This window comes from Typha latifolia, chromosome 1 (genome assembly GCF_019914945.1).
Source record: "Typha latifolia isolate L0001 chromosome 1, TyphaL0001v2, whole genome shotgun sequence".
Lineage (NCBI taxonomy): Eukaryota > Viridiplantae > Streptophyta > Magnoliopsida > Poales > Typhaceae > Typha > Typha latifolia.
The window spans coordinates 17,920,068-17,938,390 of record NC_133086.1 but is presented as its reverse complement, the minus strand read 5'-3'; the positions used below and the strand labels follow the sequence as shown (position 1 = coordinate 17,938,390).

The 18,323-nt window shown below is 36.7% G+C and overlaps 3 protein-coding genes across 4 annotated transcripts; 1 reads left to right on the top strand and 2 right to left on the bottom strand.

Moving 5' to 3' along the window:
• Positions 1-249: 249 nt before the first annotated feature.
• Positions 250-4,599, top strand: LOC140790034 (protein COFACTOR ASSEMBLY OF COMPLEX C SUBUNIT B CCB4, chloroplastic). 2 transcript variants are annotated; one of them, XM_073139942.1, is made up of 8 exons: positions 250-536; positions 615-781; positions 1,195-1,294; positions 1,402-1,475; positions 2,356-2,540; positions 2,632-2,702; positions 4,057-4,140; positions 4,330-4,599. In XM_073139942.1, the coding sequence occupies exons 1-8, from the start codon at positions 387-389 to the stop codon at positions 4,381-4,383; spliced, it is 885 nt and encodes a 294-aa protein (XP_072996043.1). In that variant the 5' UTR covers positions 250-386; the 3' UTR covers positions 4,384-4,599. The 2 variants fall into 2 exon arrangements, with proteins under 2 accessions (XP_072996043.1, XP_072996050.1); XM_073139949.1 differs by lacking the exons at positions 1,195-1,294; positions 1,402-1,475 and having other exon boundaries at positions 261-536.
• LOC140790021 (uncharacterized) lies at positions 4,577-9,081 on the bottom strand. Its single transcript, XM_073139932.1, has 11 exons — positions 8,589-9,081; positions 7,726-7,848; positions 7,534-7,630; positions 7,321-7,356; positions 7,048-7,235; positions 6,827-6,929; positions 6,341-6,522; positions 6,187-6,264; positions 5,418-5,520; positions 5,237-5,336; positions 4,577-5,093 (listed from the first exon to the last, which is right to left on the bottom strand). Exons 1-11 carry the CDS (start codon positions 8,939-8,941, stop codon positions 4,762-4,764), a joined length of 1,695 nt encoding a protein of 564 aa, XP_072996033.1. The 5' UTR covers positions 8,942-9,081; the 3' UTR covers positions 4,577-4,761.
• Positions 9,082-9,701: 620 nt separating this feature from the next.
• On the bottom strand, positions 9,702-16,854 carry LOC140780363 (calcium uptake protein, mitochondrial). Its single transcript, XM_073125856.1, has 9 exons — positions 16,333-16,854; positions 15,569-15,636; positions 14,510-14,733; positions 14,320-14,403; positions 12,779-12,992; positions 10,958-11,134; positions 10,759-10,878; positions 10,044-10,353; positions 9,702-9,955 (listed from the first exon to the last, which is right to left on the bottom strand). The coding sequence occupies exons 1-8, from the start codon at positions 16,646-16,648 to the stop codon at positions 10,138-10,140; spliced, it is 1,419 nt and encodes a 472-aa protein (XP_072981957.1). The 5' UTR covers positions 16,649-16,854; the 3' UTR covers positions 9,702-9,955; positions 10,044-10,137.
• Positions 16,855-18,323: the final 1,469 nt, after the last annotated feature.

Sequence of the window (18,323 nt, the reverse complement as noted above, 5' to 3'; positions counted from 1 at the left end):
TGATCCATGCCTGACACTTTTCATATAATAGATGATGAGCCCGAGGGTGGCGCGATAAATAGTTGAAAAAAAATAAGGGGGCTAATTATTCTGAGCCCCCAGCTAGAGCCTTAAGAAGCGTAGAAAGTAGAAACCCGTGGGTTGAATGGAAAACAAAGCCCAGCTTGACGCCTATTGGCTATTGGCTATTGGCTATTGGCTATTGGCTATTGGCCGGCCTCTTTATTAATTAAACTTTTAGCACGAGAGGGGTAGTGAGAGCCAGAGCAGTGAGCAGGAGGAGTACCACACATGTGAGGGCGTTAAAAGGCACGGTACCCCGCCCAAATCCGCGATAACTCTCTCCGCTAACCACCGTTGTCCCAGCTCTCCGAGAGCTCTCGCTAATGGAGGCCGGCGGCCTTCTGCGAGTCAAACCCTTCTCCTCTTTACCTCTCACCCCGTATTTCCATCGCCGCCTCACGCCGCTCCCGTGCTCGTTTGCCGTTAAAGGCTTCTCCTCCTCATCTCCTGCGCCTCCCTCAGCTTCGTCTCGGGTATCCTCTCTCTCTCTATCTCTCTCTAGTCTTATCCTTTCTTTTGGGGGGTAATTTCTGTGCGTTTTGGGGGCGAAGGGAATGTATAGAGGCCCGAAACCTCGTCGGGATTTGGTGGAAGAATGGGTCTCGGGGAACGATGGTTTGGTTCGGAGCTTGCCAATCTTTGCGGGCGGCGTTTCCCTCCTTGCTGTTCTTGTTAACCGTGCCTTCTCGGGAATCGCTCCCGTTGCGGATGCTTCAAGGTATATCTTCCCTTTCTATAACCACTTTTTTTGTGATCAATTGCAAATTTTTAGATGTAGAGTTGTTGTAATTTTAGTTGGGGGAACAGAGTTTAATAAAAACCATAAAAATTATCATCTTATTCTTTGAACAGGTTAATACGAAACTGTTGCATTTAAGAGGATGGCTCATGGCCTCTTTTGTTCATACCAAATTACGTTTAAATTGAAAAAGTTCAGAGGAAGCAAATATATTGTTATGTTCTTCTACTCATCTATTCTTTGTTTTTTCTGCTAGAATTGTACAGCATATATTGATGATTCTACTTCTTAGCTTGTTGTTACAATAAAATAGGTTTCATCATTTCTGAATATTGGTGTAGTATGATTTGGCATTTCCACTAATTTGTGGACATTTTTTCTCTTTGAAAAAGTTCACAGTCGAGGGCAGATATATTAACTCTTTCTTTGGCTGTAACTGATCTTCTCACTGGCCTTGTATGGCTGTCAATCCGACCAAAACTTATTTCGCCGGTAAGAAACTTGGTGTATATTAGACTCCTTTTTCTTTTGACTTAGTTCATTCTCCATGCATACAGTTTCCAGAATTTTCTTGACTTTCTTCCTGGACTTGATATCAGGTGGTTCCTCATGGTGTTGAATGTGAACGGATAAAATCTGGTATTGCACATCATGCAGTTATTGAGTTGATGTGGTATTACTTATTTTCTAGCAACATTGGAAGTAGTTTTCTACTATTCTATCAGTATTGAATAAGAATATGTTAACTATTTTTTGTGTAGTTTTTAGCATTCATCATGTAATCATGTAAGTTGGTTACATATTCAAAAGAAGCTGCTCTTGATTTAGCTTTTGGAAAAAAAAATTAGTGTTTGAGGTTGTCTAATACTTGAACTTTGTCAAGTAGGTTTGGCATGAGTTATGGTTGTCCCTCATGCCATGCGGCACGGAAAAAAATGTACATTGCCGATAACTTGCTTGCATGAATACTGTGGGTATCTATTCATGGTTCCTTTGCTTTGCAGTAAATATTTCTTTCTTGGCAATAGAGCTTTAATATCTAAACCTAATCAAGCCAAACAATTTGTTCCACTATCTGTAGATGCTAGTATCAATTGACTATCATTTTTTGGTGGATTACATCATTAGTAGATGTCAGTGATTTTGATATAAAATCATTTATCCTAGTAAGATATGAATATTTCATTATAGTGGGCTGATAATTACAATTACTCCCTAAGTATGAACAGAACTCTCCACAAACTTAGGCCTTTCCATTTATACTTTATTAGTTGAAATCAGGTTGATCAGTTTGCAGCTGTAGCTTGCTATGCTATTCAGTTATTCCATGATCATTTCATAGTTCTTACTGTCTGTTACTATCAAGAAGTTTCTTTAAACAGATTACTATTAGATATGCATATTATTTTACAAAGAATTTTCCATTATCAGTGCTTGATTGGACAAAAGAATTTCCATTATCAGTGGTTGATTTCCGTTCCAGTATTTTCTGACTTCTATATCCTTTTGAGAAGCATTGAGTTTTCTTGCCTAATTATTTTATTTGTGATCAGGGCATGGAAATCTCTTTCAGCTGCGACTTGTTGTAAATCTTTAGTTGTCATGCATGGAGGTGACTGCCTTCTCCAAATTGGGATTGCAGCTGAGTCTCCTAAAGAAGACGGTGAGGCAGTAGATGTGGATGCACATAAATTGATCCAAGGATCACTTTACAAAAGTGTCATGGAAGCTGGAAAGCGTATGTGTCCTACTCATAGTTTCACATCCATCTTTCTGGTAGTTTCTTGAACCTTTGTGTAATCCAGCATATACAATATTCCTTCTTCCAGAAAGCTACTTAGCAAATCTTTCTCTTTATCCTGGAAGATCTGAGCTACCTTTTCTACCTACTAACACACAGGTGCCATTTTTCACTCTTCTCCAGAAACTGTTAGTTACATTCCCCAAATATATTTAATTTTCTTTTCAACTACTAATGCAAAAAAAAAACTGTGATGCTTCTTAATTTCCAAACCATATTGTAGAATGACAAGTGATTGTATAAGGCATAGATTAGGGCTATCTTCTCGTGGCCATGTTTGGAATTCATAATTGGGAATGGCTAAGAACATAATAGCACTTGATGTTATAGGTCTCCTTTGATTTGTGGATAATATATTACAAGAATAATTTTATGTGCACATCTTAAATGCAAATGAAGTACCTCTGTAATTTTATTCACATTTTGTTTAGTTATAAAACATGGATAAAACTGTACCAATTATCTCGAATAAGTTTATGTAAGAATGTGTGTTTAATTACTGAACTGTAAATAAGTATGGTTAGAAAGATCATTTTAAAATGAAAAGACTAAAATGTCCTCATAAAGATAGTGTGAAGTTAAATTAGAGAATTAAGATCAATAATTACAACTTGCTATGCAAAGATGATTGTTTTGCTAGTCATTTTTAATAGGTCACAAGTATTTTAAGCCAAAACTAATGGTTGATTGCAAAATTGAGCCTTTTGAAGAAAATGAGAGCATGAAAAGGAGAAATGCAAGTCGACTAGAATTTTTGCATGTTAGTGGAAGAAGGGAAAGCATAAAAGGGTTAGGTACATAGAGGAGGATATTTTGGTCATTTTTGTTAATAGAATCTTGTTTAGAAATCATGCATTATTTATCGTACTCTTTTATCTATGCATTATTGAGCCAAAACTTATTATATAACTTATCTTATGCAATGTTTGACTAAAATGTATATAAGTGAGTGTTAGTTTGTAAAATGTATTTAAGATCTTATTCATGAGTAAGTAACTCTGCACGAACTAAAAAATACATAGTTACACCAAATAGTTGCATGGAGGAAAATTTCCATTGCCAACACAAGATAGTTGGGATTAAAGTTCTTAATTTTTATTGTTTAGGAGCTTCTGCCATAGATCATAAGCTAAAGTGCAGGTTTCTATCTAAAATATCACTTGTAAAGGTTGCACACTTGCATTATAGAAAAATTTGGGTTCAAAGTTCAAACCTTTCAAGTATGTCTCTAGCTCAACATGTGCATGTTTCGTGATGCACAGATGCACAATCAAAACTCAAAAGACATTTATGTTCTTTGTACAATGACAACAGAACAGTCATAGCTTATAGCGAATGGTCCTATACATCTTTCCATTATTGTCCCTAAGAAAGGATATACTCTGTACCTCAGTACTCAAAATGTTTCTCATTCTCCATTGCTGTTCAGCTGATGAACATTTTTTATTTCCAGGCTCTTATCTTACAACCAGTCGGGGACAGAGGAATTGCTATTGTAGGTGGTGACACTGTAAGGGGCTTCACCAATCTTGATCAGGCAAGTCTATTATTTGGAGAATGAGATTTCCATATCAACTATTTGCTTTCAAAATTATTTGACCATGTTAACTTGTCAATTAATTGTATTCTGATGATCTCCAACTTTCCCATCATTTTTCTGCTATTACTCCCCTTGCAAAATGGCATGCAAGATCAAAATGTCTTACAAAGTCATCCTTTCTTGCAGGCATGGATTAATTCGATTGCAGAGAAGTTGGACGCTACATTGTCAAAGTCTTAGACCCTGAAATTTCTGCCTTTGATGTTTGACCATGTTCATTTTAATCTCACTTATTTGTTGTACATATGGAAATGACCAGATCCCTACATGAACGGAAAATTCTGCGACATATGATTTTGTTTTTTCATTTCAAGAATTTTAGCTGAATGACTAATACAGACAACTGCATATACATATATGTACATACGAGTCAGCTGATAAATGCTCTTAATATTATTATTTTTTTCTCTGATTAATCATAACACAGGTGATTTATTCAATCAAGATCTAGTTTAAAAGTCTTAAGAAACCACATTAGAAGGCACAGTGATATCCAGCATATTTACAACTGATTGGTGCTCTTATGACGCAATTTACTATATGCCAAGCTTAGGAAAGCTATGAAGCATTGGTGGTTGACTCCAGCAGGGACAGGTACTCCGCTATGGCCTCTCCTTCGTTCGCAACCTCAATGTCATAGTCAGCTAACGGATCCCCAGTCAGTTCGTTTGCAAGCTCATTTTCCATTACCTTGTCTCTCCCATCATTAGAGTGCTCTTCTCCATCCATATGATCATCTTCCAGACTATTTGCTGCAGCGCCTGATGAGCCTGCTTGATCATGTGTTGGTGGATTACTACCAGCTTGCTGGTCATTGTTACCTGTAGCTGTTCCACCAAGCACTCTCAGCAAATCCTTTTTCGTATGCACATTGTTCAGAGCATCCATCACTAGGAATGAGACGAAATTAAGATCAGACTGAGGAATAATTCCAATAAACTATGTGGTCAATTATGTTACAATAACATAACTCAAGTAAAGATTGTGGGAGAGTTGATCGTTTGATTATTTTAACGAGTCAGAGGTTCAGTACCTGCTGCTCTTTCGTAGCCCATGGATATGATTTCCTCAATATCTCCAGCTGTTAGACTTGACCCTGCTGCTATTCTCTTCCTCCTTGACTCAATTTGGCTCTGGATATGAAATAACATTGATTGGTTGATGATCACTCGATATGAGGAATAAAGAGGAGATTAGGAATAGAGATCAAGTACTTGTAAAGCACAATTCTTCTCAGGATCTGTTAGAAGATCCAGTGCTTTTTGTGTGTCATTTTCATTTATCCGGAGAGCCTCTGCAGCAAGGTATTTTTCGAACCTGAAGAACTCGAGAAGATATGGATTACCAGTTAGACGAGCTGAAGTTTCAGTATTAATCTAAAGAAAAGTTCTTTCAAAATTGAATATTAATCAGTCTGCCCTTTAAATATATAATACCCACAATACTTGAGTAACAGGACTCATCAAAATGAAAAACATATAGAGAAGCTAGTCATTGAGAGGATAAGGAGCGGAAGTAAAAAATAAAAAGGTTGTGAAGCATTTAGTTGAAAAGCTAAGGATCAGAAAGAAAAATCAAATTCTTATAGCAAATGAACGAACACCTTGTGACTGAGAAGTTACCAAGATATGTGTTATGCATTTATATGTTACAGCTCAAGCCTATTTATATCCTACCATATTTGTCTCAAAGTTTTCTGTACTACCTCAGAATTATGTTGTCTTCTTGTGTATCTATATTGTATGCTTCAGTAACAATAAATATGACTGCAAAAGATAATGTAAAATTATTCCTCAAAGGAAAATAAAGAATATTTTAGACTAAAGAGCGTATATAATGTGAAAGAAGTAGGAAAACATGTCTGAAGAAGCAGTATTTCCACAATACATAGTAGAGCTTCACAAGATTAGTAGGTAGTCCACTTAAACATTTGATTAAACTTGGGTGCAGCTTAAAGGAACTCACAAGGCAATAGATCCTTACCCAATAGAAACCAACTCCTGCAACCTTTGCAGATCAACAGCCTTGTTTTTAGAAGTTCTTCCATATTTCTTCTGTTCCCTGCAAGCTCCTAAAGTCAATCATGATACTAAAAAAGAATAAATAAACATTCTATGCCCTGGAAGTAGAATTTCACATTATTTCTTTCTGTCTCTTAATGTTCTCCTCTTTTCTTCGAGCTTTTTTAGCTCGTTCTTCCACCAGGAAATCAACTGCTGACTGAATATCTTGGCATGTCATTCTTAGTGCCCTTTTTGCTGCCCTTTCTTTGTAGCCCATGCCCATCAACAGTGACAAAGCTTCATCTGGCACTTGAAGCTAAGGAAAAAGACATGCAAAATAAGAGAGAATCAGTAGAAAGATCATAGCAATCATTTCACTGTCTACTTGTAATAGATATTCCGAACACTTTCTGGTAGTTATCTTCCTTGAACAATAGCAGAAGCACATATCACATGATTCATTAGACCCAAGATGGATTTTGGTTAAATATATATAACTCTGTTGTTTCTTTAATCCGAGATAAAAGACTGGTGACAAATTTCCCAAAAAAGAAATGTAAGATAAAAGTCGATGTAGATCATCTTATTACAAAATAAAAAACAAATAACATTAGACAGACCTGCATGTATTTAGCTTGCGCAGAACTCAGAGATTTACGAGCCTCTTCAAAATTGCCACTGTGATAAGCTACCACCCCTTCCAAGAGGTCCAGTCTCAAATATCTGTTTTACCAGGTCATAAATGAGGCATGTCATGATGAGAGAAATCCCGAATGCGTTCAAAATGAAAACTCTCATTCTTTGTATATAAAAGTGAAAAGTCTCTAAAATAAAATCTCACATGGCAAGTTCTGAATGACGACCATCTTGGAGGAGTCGAAACCTAGTGGAATCTTTACCGTGAGAGAGTTCAAACCCTTTTCTAGCCTTCACCAGGCGTCTTCCCGCAAGTGATAAACATGAAATGTCCCGAAGCATGAAGTAACACCACACAATATCTAGTTGAAGTATTGGTACATTATCAATCATCTGGAGGCAAGCAACAAAAACAGCTAAGACAGGGATGCTATCAAAATATTGCAAAAACTTGATGCAAAATGATTTTCTAGATCACCTCAATAAACTTGGGGTCACAAAGAGAAAAGGCCTCCTGCAAATAGGAAGATTAGATAACTATTCTACATATAAAAATTCCAACCATAGACTGCTGGGGAAGTTTACAAAATAAGAGACTTTCCCCTCAACATTCTCATAACAACTACAAGAATGTACCACGGACATTTTAGCGGCACTCTATAGCAAAAAAGATAAAAGGAAGGAAATAAACCTCTGCCATGGTCAAGACATCCAATGCGTCTTTGTAATTTTGCCTATTCATAAGACTTCTAGAATTTGTATGGAGCATCAGACCCATCATCACTGCCCTAGAATTATTAATTGAATTAATTTCATTAGTGCATAAGATAATCATCTGAAACTATAAGCTAGTTATTCAACACCAGATGCAATCAAATACCACCTTTTATCAGACTCAGATCCAAATGACACTGCCTGACCACTTTGATCCTCGAGCTCTATGTTGTAATCTTCAAGGGGAACTGAACCATCTGAATGCCTCTGAGACAAAGCCTTGGCAGCCTCCCTGCATAACAATAATGATTTAAGCCACAAAGATCTCCAAAGCACAGATGTAGAAGAAAAGGAAGGACAATCACCCAAAGAAGAACCGACTAAGATATTGATAATCTGATAATGCAATATTTGTAATACACCGTGATGGATAAGAGAGAAAGCATTGAGGCTTTAAAGTGTGAACTTTGAAGTCCTGATTGAATATAATGTCTAACCCTCATTTTCGTTGTGATTCTCTAGTATAAGGACAAAATAAATTGCTAATAAATAGTGCTCAGCCAGCAGTACTTCAATAAAATATTAAGAACTACAGTACTATTTAGAAGTTACACAAAATGAAAAACAACAAAGGCTGCTGCATTTACAGCTTGTAGACATATTTGTTAGGGCAAAATGCAAATGAGCAAGTTTGCAAGCTGATTGACATGAATAATTCATATAAACTAAAATTAATCCATGAATGTTCTATTTTTTCGCAAATGCCAACCCAACTGCACGCAAACAGTGTGCAAGCTGATAAGCGCGACAAATTCAGATAGTATATGTACCAGATAATCAAACTATGCTATCCCATAACCTCAAATTCAAGCATCTCCAAGTTCCGTCACCCAAACTATGCTATCCAAGAACGTAAACCCACATCAAAAATTGCATCCACAGACGAAACAACACAGGAATTACCCGCAAGTCCTCACTTTTAACAGGACGAACAAAATTGATCGAGAAACAACAAGTAGAGCGGAATCTTACCGGATTCTGGCCAGCTTGTTTGAGCGCTCGGCCTCGGCGGCCTCTTTCGCATTGACTTCCGCGGCCTCGGCATCCAGAGCCTTTCCCCGGTCGGCGGAGACGCACGTGGCGAGCATCTTGGCGTTGTTCTTGATCCCCAACTGGAGGAGAGAAGCCGCCCCATCGCCGTCCATTAGAAGCTTCCCCGCACAGATGAGATTGATGCAACTGGGATCGTCGCCGCCCTTTCGCTGCGCCACCTCGGCCCGTAGCATCGGAACCGTCCACGTGTCCAACCGGACCTCCAGGATTCCCGACCACGCTCCGCCAATCTTTAGCCTCGCCGCCGGTGCCGCTGATCCGTCGGCCTCCATCGGAGTTCGAGGTTTTTGAGACTAGATGAGAAAGATGGAAGAGACGAGAAGTGAGAGTGTTCGTTTTGGAGACGAAGCAATTGACCAAGTGCAATTTAAAGTGGGACGGAAGTTTCTTCTTTTTTTCTCTTTTGGTCCTTGGTTATTAAGTTTCGATGTGGGTGGATATCTGGTCGCAAGACGTCAATTCGTCAAATGGGTTGAGTACAATGCAAGATCCGAATCCGGCATGGGTGGGATAATAATATTGGTTCAGCTGGTTCTGTGTCCGGGAAAGCATCGATATGGCTCACAAATTTTCTTTACAAATGTGAAACAGTACTTCAATCTAGTAGTATGTAGATTCTTAAAATTTCTAACTCTCCTATCTCATTTTGTTGTAATTTGTTCACTGCTTTCGTCTTCTACAATTCATATTCCACTATTAAATACGAATTCGGACAGGTATTAAAATATCGATTCATCCGTAAATATATAAGAAATTAATATTAAGTATATATAATTTTTAATATATTCAGATTAGCTCATTATTTAAATTTATCCAAATTATGTCTCTATTTATATGTTACTTATTTAAGGTTCAACAGGTATCTAATTTGGTTCGATTTTATATTTATACCTATCCGTATCTAATTTATATTTATACCTATTTAATTCGAATATAAATTTATATTTTGATATCCATCTGATACCTGTAATTCACCTCTTCCTGCAGCACAGTCGAAAATAATATGTTAAGTATTCCAAACTCCAAAGAATCTGCCAAATACATCCTTATATTTGGTTGAGAAATCATAACAAAAACTAAACAAATACTAGCAGAATATCAACAAAGGTTTTCTGTTGCCCAAGAGGCTCAAAAAAGGAAAAGAAAATATATACATAACAATTCTAATGGAGCTTTGAGGGCCTATATCATATTTACATAACCATCAAAGTGCTCACGGTGTCCATCGTAATGGTTAACGGCTTTCACAGTTGTTTCCTCCCTACATGCAGTAATGAGAACATTACCTGCAACAAAATACATCAGAACTTTTCAGATAATATGAGTATATTCATGATATTATAGTGGAAACAAGATTTTTTAACTTTTGCATACCTTTATTAAGAAATAGAGCCAATGTCAATCCCATTCTGCTGCAACATATGGATGAAGATTAGTATCCAATTAGTATCTGCTATGAGAAGTCCAACTATATAGGCATTTGTGGGAGAGAACGGCTCCTTTTGCAATTAAACCAGCAGGAGAGAAGCCCCGCTATGCCTGCTGCTGTTGGCTGGCGAATATCGCTTTCTCGCTTTTGTAGAGCTCTTAGGAATTCATCTGAGCTTAAATTCCCATCAGAGTTTGCATCAAATACGTGAAAAACGACATCGACTATGTTGTCAGTAACAGAGACACCACAAACCTATCACACACACACAAAGAAAAGGGAAGTTAATATAGAACAAGGCAGTGGCATACAAAGCTATGAGAACAATAAGCGCATTATAATAGGTTAATAGAAGCACAAAATTCTGATTATTTCGTACCAACTTCATGCACATCCTTCATTGGTACTTGAGCTTACAAGTTACAAGTTATCTTTAAGTTAATGGAGCTGATACAACAAGCAGTGTGGCTGGATTTCAAATTTGATGCTCAATAGCGAAAAGATGCATAAGATGATCAATAAAATGGTCGTTAGATGCTTAAGATGAAATTCTAACACCAGAAAAAAATGACCAACTGTCAAGAATTAGAGTTTGGACTAGTACAGATATCTCAAGACACAAGAATATAATTCAGGAAATATAAGACAAATATATCTTACATGCAATGCCGCACGTTTAAAATCCTTCTTCCTCAACAAACCGTTTACTTTCCCATAACCAAAGATAGCTGTTGCCAATGGTTCTAATCTTCTACGCAATTCAGCAAAAGCCTTAAACTCCTGAATTCCAACATAACGAAAGATATATAAGAGAAGTCTACAAGGCTGATGACATTGAAGCACGCAGGAAGAATCAGACCTCAAAAGTAATGGACATATCCCTGAGATGTGGCTTATTGTTCAGATCATCAACTCTGTCAAGCAACTTGTTTATATGGTTTATGTCAGCAGAAGCAACCATGGACAATGCAAAATCCTTGGCAGAAATAGTTCCTCTTGAATAAAAGTCATAATGAGCAAACTCCAGGCGCACAATCTGATATGGAAAAGAGCAAGACAAATGTAAGTTTTGATACTTTGTAGTTTGTAAGGTGAAAAGGAACCCCAGTCAATACTATACACTTGGAATTGGAAAACATGCATATCTACCGCTGTAAAAACAGTATTCATATATTCAAATAAAAAGCATACTTAAGTACAATTTTTTGTTTATTCTTCATGAAAATTAGAAATTTAGTGCCTCAGGAAACTTTGCATTGGCTCATACTGATCAAAATTCCAAGATTCACGCACAAGTGTAGCAATGGGGCTTCCAAGCTATAAAGCATGAACAATTCCATTTTCTATGGCCTTCTTTGGTTTGAGGCTAAGCCCCGTAACTTGATTAGTTAGTCTCATTTTTTAGTTTTGATTATTTTATGAGTAAACTTGATTAGATATTTAAAAAAAAAAGTGTTTAGTTACTGAACCAGTTTAAGGATTCCAAAACTAGTTCTAAGGGAGTCTCCAAACTCAAAGCAAACAAGGCCTAGGTATTCCTTTATCGGATGCTCAATACTTGTCAAATACTTGTAGATAGCAAATACTTCCTTTGTATCAGATTTTTTATAATAAGTTCAATTTCGCGGCTAAAATACCAATTAGGTGCTATCAAGAGTCCTACAAGAAGCGTAGTGGAAGAAGATTAGTACTTTCCATTTTACGCTAGGTCTGCACTATAATAAATATTTCTAATCATTTGTGTTATTTTATGGGGAGGACAATTGATATATTTGAAAGGAGGCCCAAATTAGATTTTTATGCGAAATGGCAGCTATTTGGCCTGCATCTTAGTAAGAGGTTAACTGAAGGACAAATCCAGGCCATGACAGACAAGTTGATGTTTGAATAAACATCACCGGATAACTAAGAGTCATAAGATTTACCATTAGCATACTAATACCTCGCGCCAAGGCTGACTACCCTAAGAACTTGCCTAGCAGGCAAATATCTTATGAAATATTCATACAAGATATGTTATGTTAACAAGTACTGTTGCACATGGATCAAACACGAGCAGGCTTAGGTTAGTTTAAAAGCTTGGTACTCTTATAGATGAACAGAGGCAGCTCATTTAATCCGCGTCAAAGTTTGACTTGCTTGGCCACAACTCAATTTCTAGAATGCTCAAAGAACCAAGTCATTAAGATTTAACAAAACTCATATGAGTGAAGATGGCAAATGTCATCAACTAATAAAATACATCCCATTGTCAAAGATATTTTATAAACAATAGATGAGTACAATCCACTACTATGACGGATGAACTATACTTGCAGAAATATGTAAGAAAAATATCATCTCACTAGCACCTTGCTAGTTTGAAACCCTTTTTCTCAATATTGAGATAAACAGCAGAACCATTCCCCTAACAATGATGTTCATTGGAACACCTTCCTAATAGATAAGACAACTGAATTACTAGAGAATATCATAGTGAACAAGAGTCCCACTTAATGCCTAAATCACTGATAAAATGAAGAATCCTCGTAGATAAGTTTTATTCAGAAATGATTATGGAAGTCTAAGTCTGCTCTATTTCATCTTGATGGAAAAGTGATGAACTAACAAATAAGGGATAAGTTGATGGGGAAATTTAAAAAGAAACTGCAATAACCAAATAACTGAGGAAATGAATCACCTCATCATGCAAGTCCCTCAAAAATTTAACAAATTTATCATATTGAAGGCATCCATTTCCATCCTTGCCAAAGAAGTATTCAAGCAGACCACCATTTTCCACAGACTGGTCAACTTTTAGACCAATACGTAAGCCATCTCTGTGGCAGGCCCCTTGTCTATTATAAGAACGCATCAGTGCCATCACTTTCTTAAATTCTTCTTTTTCTATCTCTCTGGAAAAGAAAAGGACCAATCAATACAACTGTACTAGTGAGAGTTAAGATGACTAGAATGTGTTCATACCCTTCTTAATACCATCAATTAACAAATGAGACGATTGAATATGCTCATAAGAGCAGGTCTTTGTCTGGACAACAAGAGAACTTAACTGCACGTGAATTTTCACAAGTAAACAAAACAAAGTACAACTTCGACCTCAATAACAAGTTTACATAAATAAATAACTCCTAATGAAGAAATCACGGCAGACACTTAAACAAACATTAACATAAGCAGTAAAAGACTATAATGATTCTTAAGAGAAACATTTGAGCTTTAGTACAGGCAAGGTGTTTGGAATGCAACGTCAGACGGCAGAAAGTAAAAGGTAAACAAATGTAACCTGAAGAACCTGCATGTGCTCATGACACTCTATATTCAGAATATCATATAGAAAGGGAAAGAAGTCTCAGGAGGAACTCTGTACCCTATTACTTTATCCTTTTACGCACATAAGCTTGAAACAGAAAATTTTATATTGAAATGGTGCTGCGGTTGTCTATGACAGCTTTGTGAATAGATCAATCTGACTCTACTGCAAAAAATGGCTAACTTTGGTATCCTAGGATATGATATTAAACTCTAATTAGGCCTTTAGTAAGTTTCACATTTAAAACAGTAAGACATGATGGTTTCTTAATTCAATTCTATATTTAAACCATTTAAATTTCTGCATTAGTAAAATAACGTATCATAATTAACATACTCTTCTCTTCAAGTGACAGATAGACAATATATGGCAAGTTTTAATGGCCATGAGGCATGAGTAGATAAGGAAACTAGAAAAAAATCCAAAATGTATGGATATGGAAAAAATTAAATGATTTGTTATATTGATTGCAAGAATGCATGTTGCAAAATGAATTTGAAACTTCCTTGCAATCTACAAGTCCTAAAATTGTCATTATCCAAAAAGGCAATCAGTTTTGGAGAAAATTGCATATTAATCAAGTAATATCACTATCAATGCACTGTATTGTTCTTACAAGATATTAAGCACAATTGATTGATGACTAAACAGTGAAACCTCTCTCTCTCTGATGATAAATATTAATATTCTTCAATCAAACTTTTTAGTCCTTAGTATCACCAAAAATCATCACTTATTGAAATATAGCCCATGAAATAAAGCAGCAATGACATATAAGCTGGAAAAGAAGATGATCATACTGTAACAGAAAATAACATGTAGTGCCTAAAATTAGAACTTCCACATAAAATACTTATGTCAAGTGACAAATTCATAAGATCAAGATTATTTAATGCAGATAGAAAACCCACCCATTGTTGTCAACATCAAACATTTTAAAAGCCACACTGAAGCTTGATTCAGAAATGCTGAGAAGAGTCACAAAAAAGATGTACCTATATCAGAGGGGGGAAAATGTCAGGAAGAGCCCATTTTGCTGTGCCTTTCTCATTTAAAAGTTTTTTGGTGACTAGTACAAGCTTCAATATTTTAGCTACTTACTCAGCGAAGGATATAAGTCCATCATTATTAGTATCAAAGAGCATAAAGAAGTTTGATGGAGCACAATGCAAGTCTCCTGGAGGGTGCTCCCCTCTTAAACGTCCTTCTCTGATGATATTCGATTCAGATGGAGGAAATACAGGAACAACCGCCCTCATTAAATCAGCAGGTAACATATATACTTCTCCTTTTGGGCTTCGAAAGGATGCAAAGTACTCAAAGATCTAGTAATAAAAATATTAGCATTAGTAACCCAAACTCCTACAAATGGACATTAACGCATCAAACAATTCTCCATATGAGGCAGTTATATATATTTAAATGTCTTTAAGGTCATTACAAATGCCTCAGTTGGTCCTATACATATGATAAGCGATCAATAGCTAAATGACGTCAGTAATATGGGTCAATCATAAATCATGCAATCTTCAATTAGGAACCAATTTTTCAAATTATAGTTTTCATTTGGTGAGTCATTTGGAACCTTAAAAAAACCTTTGTTGTGTTGAAGGAATATCTATAAGGTATAGTATAAACAATTGCCTAAGGCCGTAATAGCAGTGGAACGAGGAGAAGTATATAGAAAAGACAGTTTTCTTTTCTTATAAAAGTATTAGTTAATGACAACATTAGTGAATTCATCTCCAAGTCCTTTCTTCCATGATAAATTCATTGTGCACCGAAAAAAAGGGATTAGTATTAGTTAGTGATCCAATAGTGGAACCAGTGCTCTAGGAGTCCTTTCTCCTGTGATGAACTATTCGCACCAATCCTACATTTTCTCCATTGCAAACCGAGGAGAAAGGGAGCTCTATCCAAATGGAAAGAAAAATTTATCATCTATCAAACCATGAGTAACTCATTGCTCGAGAAAAATAAGCACCAAAATAAAACTAATAGAAAACACATAAAATAAAGATAAGTTGATAAGAAAATTTTGGATAAATGCATTGCACAGTATTGCAATATGGTTGTAAATGGAGACAAAATTATTACGATTTTCTTAATCCTTAACATATTCAGTGTACCAAAAGGACAAAAACAATATTGGAAAATTACCTTTTCTGGGGGACTCCTCATCCTTATTCGTTTCTCATAGTTAAAAAATACCCTTCTACGAAATGAATCTGAAAGAAGATCGGATGTAAAACCCACAAATGATTAAAAACAGTCAGAATAAGATATTCTGATATGAACAAGCAATGACAAAAGGCATCATTCGTGCGCATACCAATGCTTACCTGCTCGCAAAAAACATTTAGCTAAGCAGATATGAAAATAATAACATTTTTATTGATCAGTAGTAATATCATTATGCTTTAGTAATCTTTTTACTCTGGTTATTTACTCCCTCCCCCCTGGACTAACTTGTGAAACTTTGTTGGTTTTACGGTAATCCCATCATTCTCTCAGAAACCCTGTCTCCTTCTGATTGGTTAAGACCTCCAGAGGATATAAAACAAAATTATGAAAAGGTTCGGAATAGATCATAGACTCCACATCCTACGAACTTTCGTGTTGATCGATTCCATTATACATGTCTAATCTAATTGTGCTGTTATTTTGATTCCATTGGGATTGTGACTTTTGAATTTGATTAGATTTGGGCTATCATCAAATTAGATTGCTAAAACCTTTTTCTCTTTTGGTGCAAAAGTCAAAACTTTAGAAGATTACATAGCATCAAAATAGAACATGAAACAAGTACCATAACGACATTGAAACAAATAAACCGATACATAACCACGCAAAAAAGGGAGGGGAAAAACAAATCCTCACTCGAACATCGAAAATAAAAAAGAGATCGAGGAAGAGACTTTTACCCCCGAAGAGAAATTTTGGTTTCTTTTCCTTGGAAGCATCCATTAATGAGATCTGATAGTTGGAATCCTCCGTCCCCGAACCAGAATCTGCAAAGGAGAGAGAAGCATCCGGCGAAGAAGGCAGCAACCAAAACCCTAATCCGGTTCCACCGACGGCTAATATTCCGGTCACCGCCCTCGCGATCGAGCTATGCTCCGGCTCCGGCTTCGGCTCCGGCTCGCTGCGTCCGGCGGCGGCGACGGTGGAGAGGGGAAGGGCTGATCTAAGCCGTCCGATCGCAGATCTCCTAAGAGCGGAGCCACATGAGGAAAGCATCGCCGTCGGATTGGGAGAAAGAAACGAAACGAGACGAGACGAGATCGAGATCGAGATCGGAAGATTAAGAAAAGGAGGAATAGAGGCGGCGAGACGGAAGCGGAGACGACCTTAACGACCAAATCGCTTTCTATCCGTGGCGAAAGGAATTCGGCATCATTTACGGACGATAAATTGACGTGTCAATATCTGGACTCTTTTTCCATATCATCAGAGTGTTATGGAATAAGCCATATACCAATAACCAACTAAGGAGTTCGTTTCTAAACTTAGGTAGGTAATTATTGCCAACAAAAAATATCGTTGATGGTTTGGTCTATAGATAGCTTGGTTCGATGGTTGCCTCTTTTTAGTTCAGCTGATTTAGATGAGAACAGCTCTATAAATTTTTTATGAAAACTAAATAATTTTATATTGATCTCAGTTTTCAAATATGCATGACTCGTATTTAAGTTTCAAAAAGATCTAGTCATATAAAAAAAAAAACCAGGGGCGGACTTATAATAATCATAAACTCATTTGCCTGGACTTGGGCCAGTTTAGATATTTTAAGTTATGGGCCTCCAATACATTTGCCTGGACTTGACACATGGCATTACACTTGGCAAGAGATAGAGAAAACCCAACTCTCTCTCTCTCTCTCTCTCTCTCTCTCTCTTCTCCTTCTCCATGCCATTATTGAAGCATGGAGCTCTCACTAGACTCCAAAAGATTGGTATCAATCTATCTTTCCTAGGCCATGTCCTTTTTTCCATGTGAAGTATTGCTCTGGCCAAGTAAAAGGACAAAAGCTCATCTCTCACAAGACATGGTGGGTTGCGATAAAATAGTATCCCAATTCGCTAGGCATATCTCCCTTTGTCTTTTTTTTCTTGTATTCGCTTTCTCTCAACTCATGGGAAGTGATGTGCAGTAGTCTCGAGTTCCTCTTTTACCAATATATATAGGAATGCACACTAAGCAATATAACTAGATAGCTGATTAGCATGATAATATATCTACTTAACTACCAGTTCCTGTCTTAATTTCTCCATCAGAGCAGTTTGTAGTACTGCAAATATTTGATCTTTAAGGTATGAGTCGTTGGGGAATGACATGGGCTATACGCGAAATTATTTTGCATTAAAGATGGCAAATATGCCCAAATAAACTAACTTTAATCTCAATGTTGGTATAGTTTGACATGGTCATACTATCCCTTGAGGTATAATCTAATCTAAACTAATAATACTCTGGAGAGAAAAAAAAACCCTTAAAGAATTCATATTTTAGAAGTTTAATCTTAGTATCTCATAAAGATTAATTGGAAAATTCGCTTCATTCTGTAGGAAATTGGTTCCGTGAATGTTACATATGACCAGAAAGAATCAAAAGGTCGGCAAAGCAAAAGAATGAAAGGATTCAACTTTTGACTACTTGCACTAAAATTGTTTACATTTCCCCAAAACAAAGCTAAGTCACAAAATCTTGTCCTTTCTTGTTCGCACCAACAATGGCGATGGCATTAAGACATACATGGCGAGCAAATCCCCCACATGTTCCTTTTCCCCATCATCATGCAGTGGTTGGGTGGCTTTGAACTCACTCTAATGAGCTTGCTAATTTGTCTCTCTTATGTTTTTGTCTTTTTTTCCATCACCCAACAGTAGCTTAGTTGCTCGGATATCCTACCTAT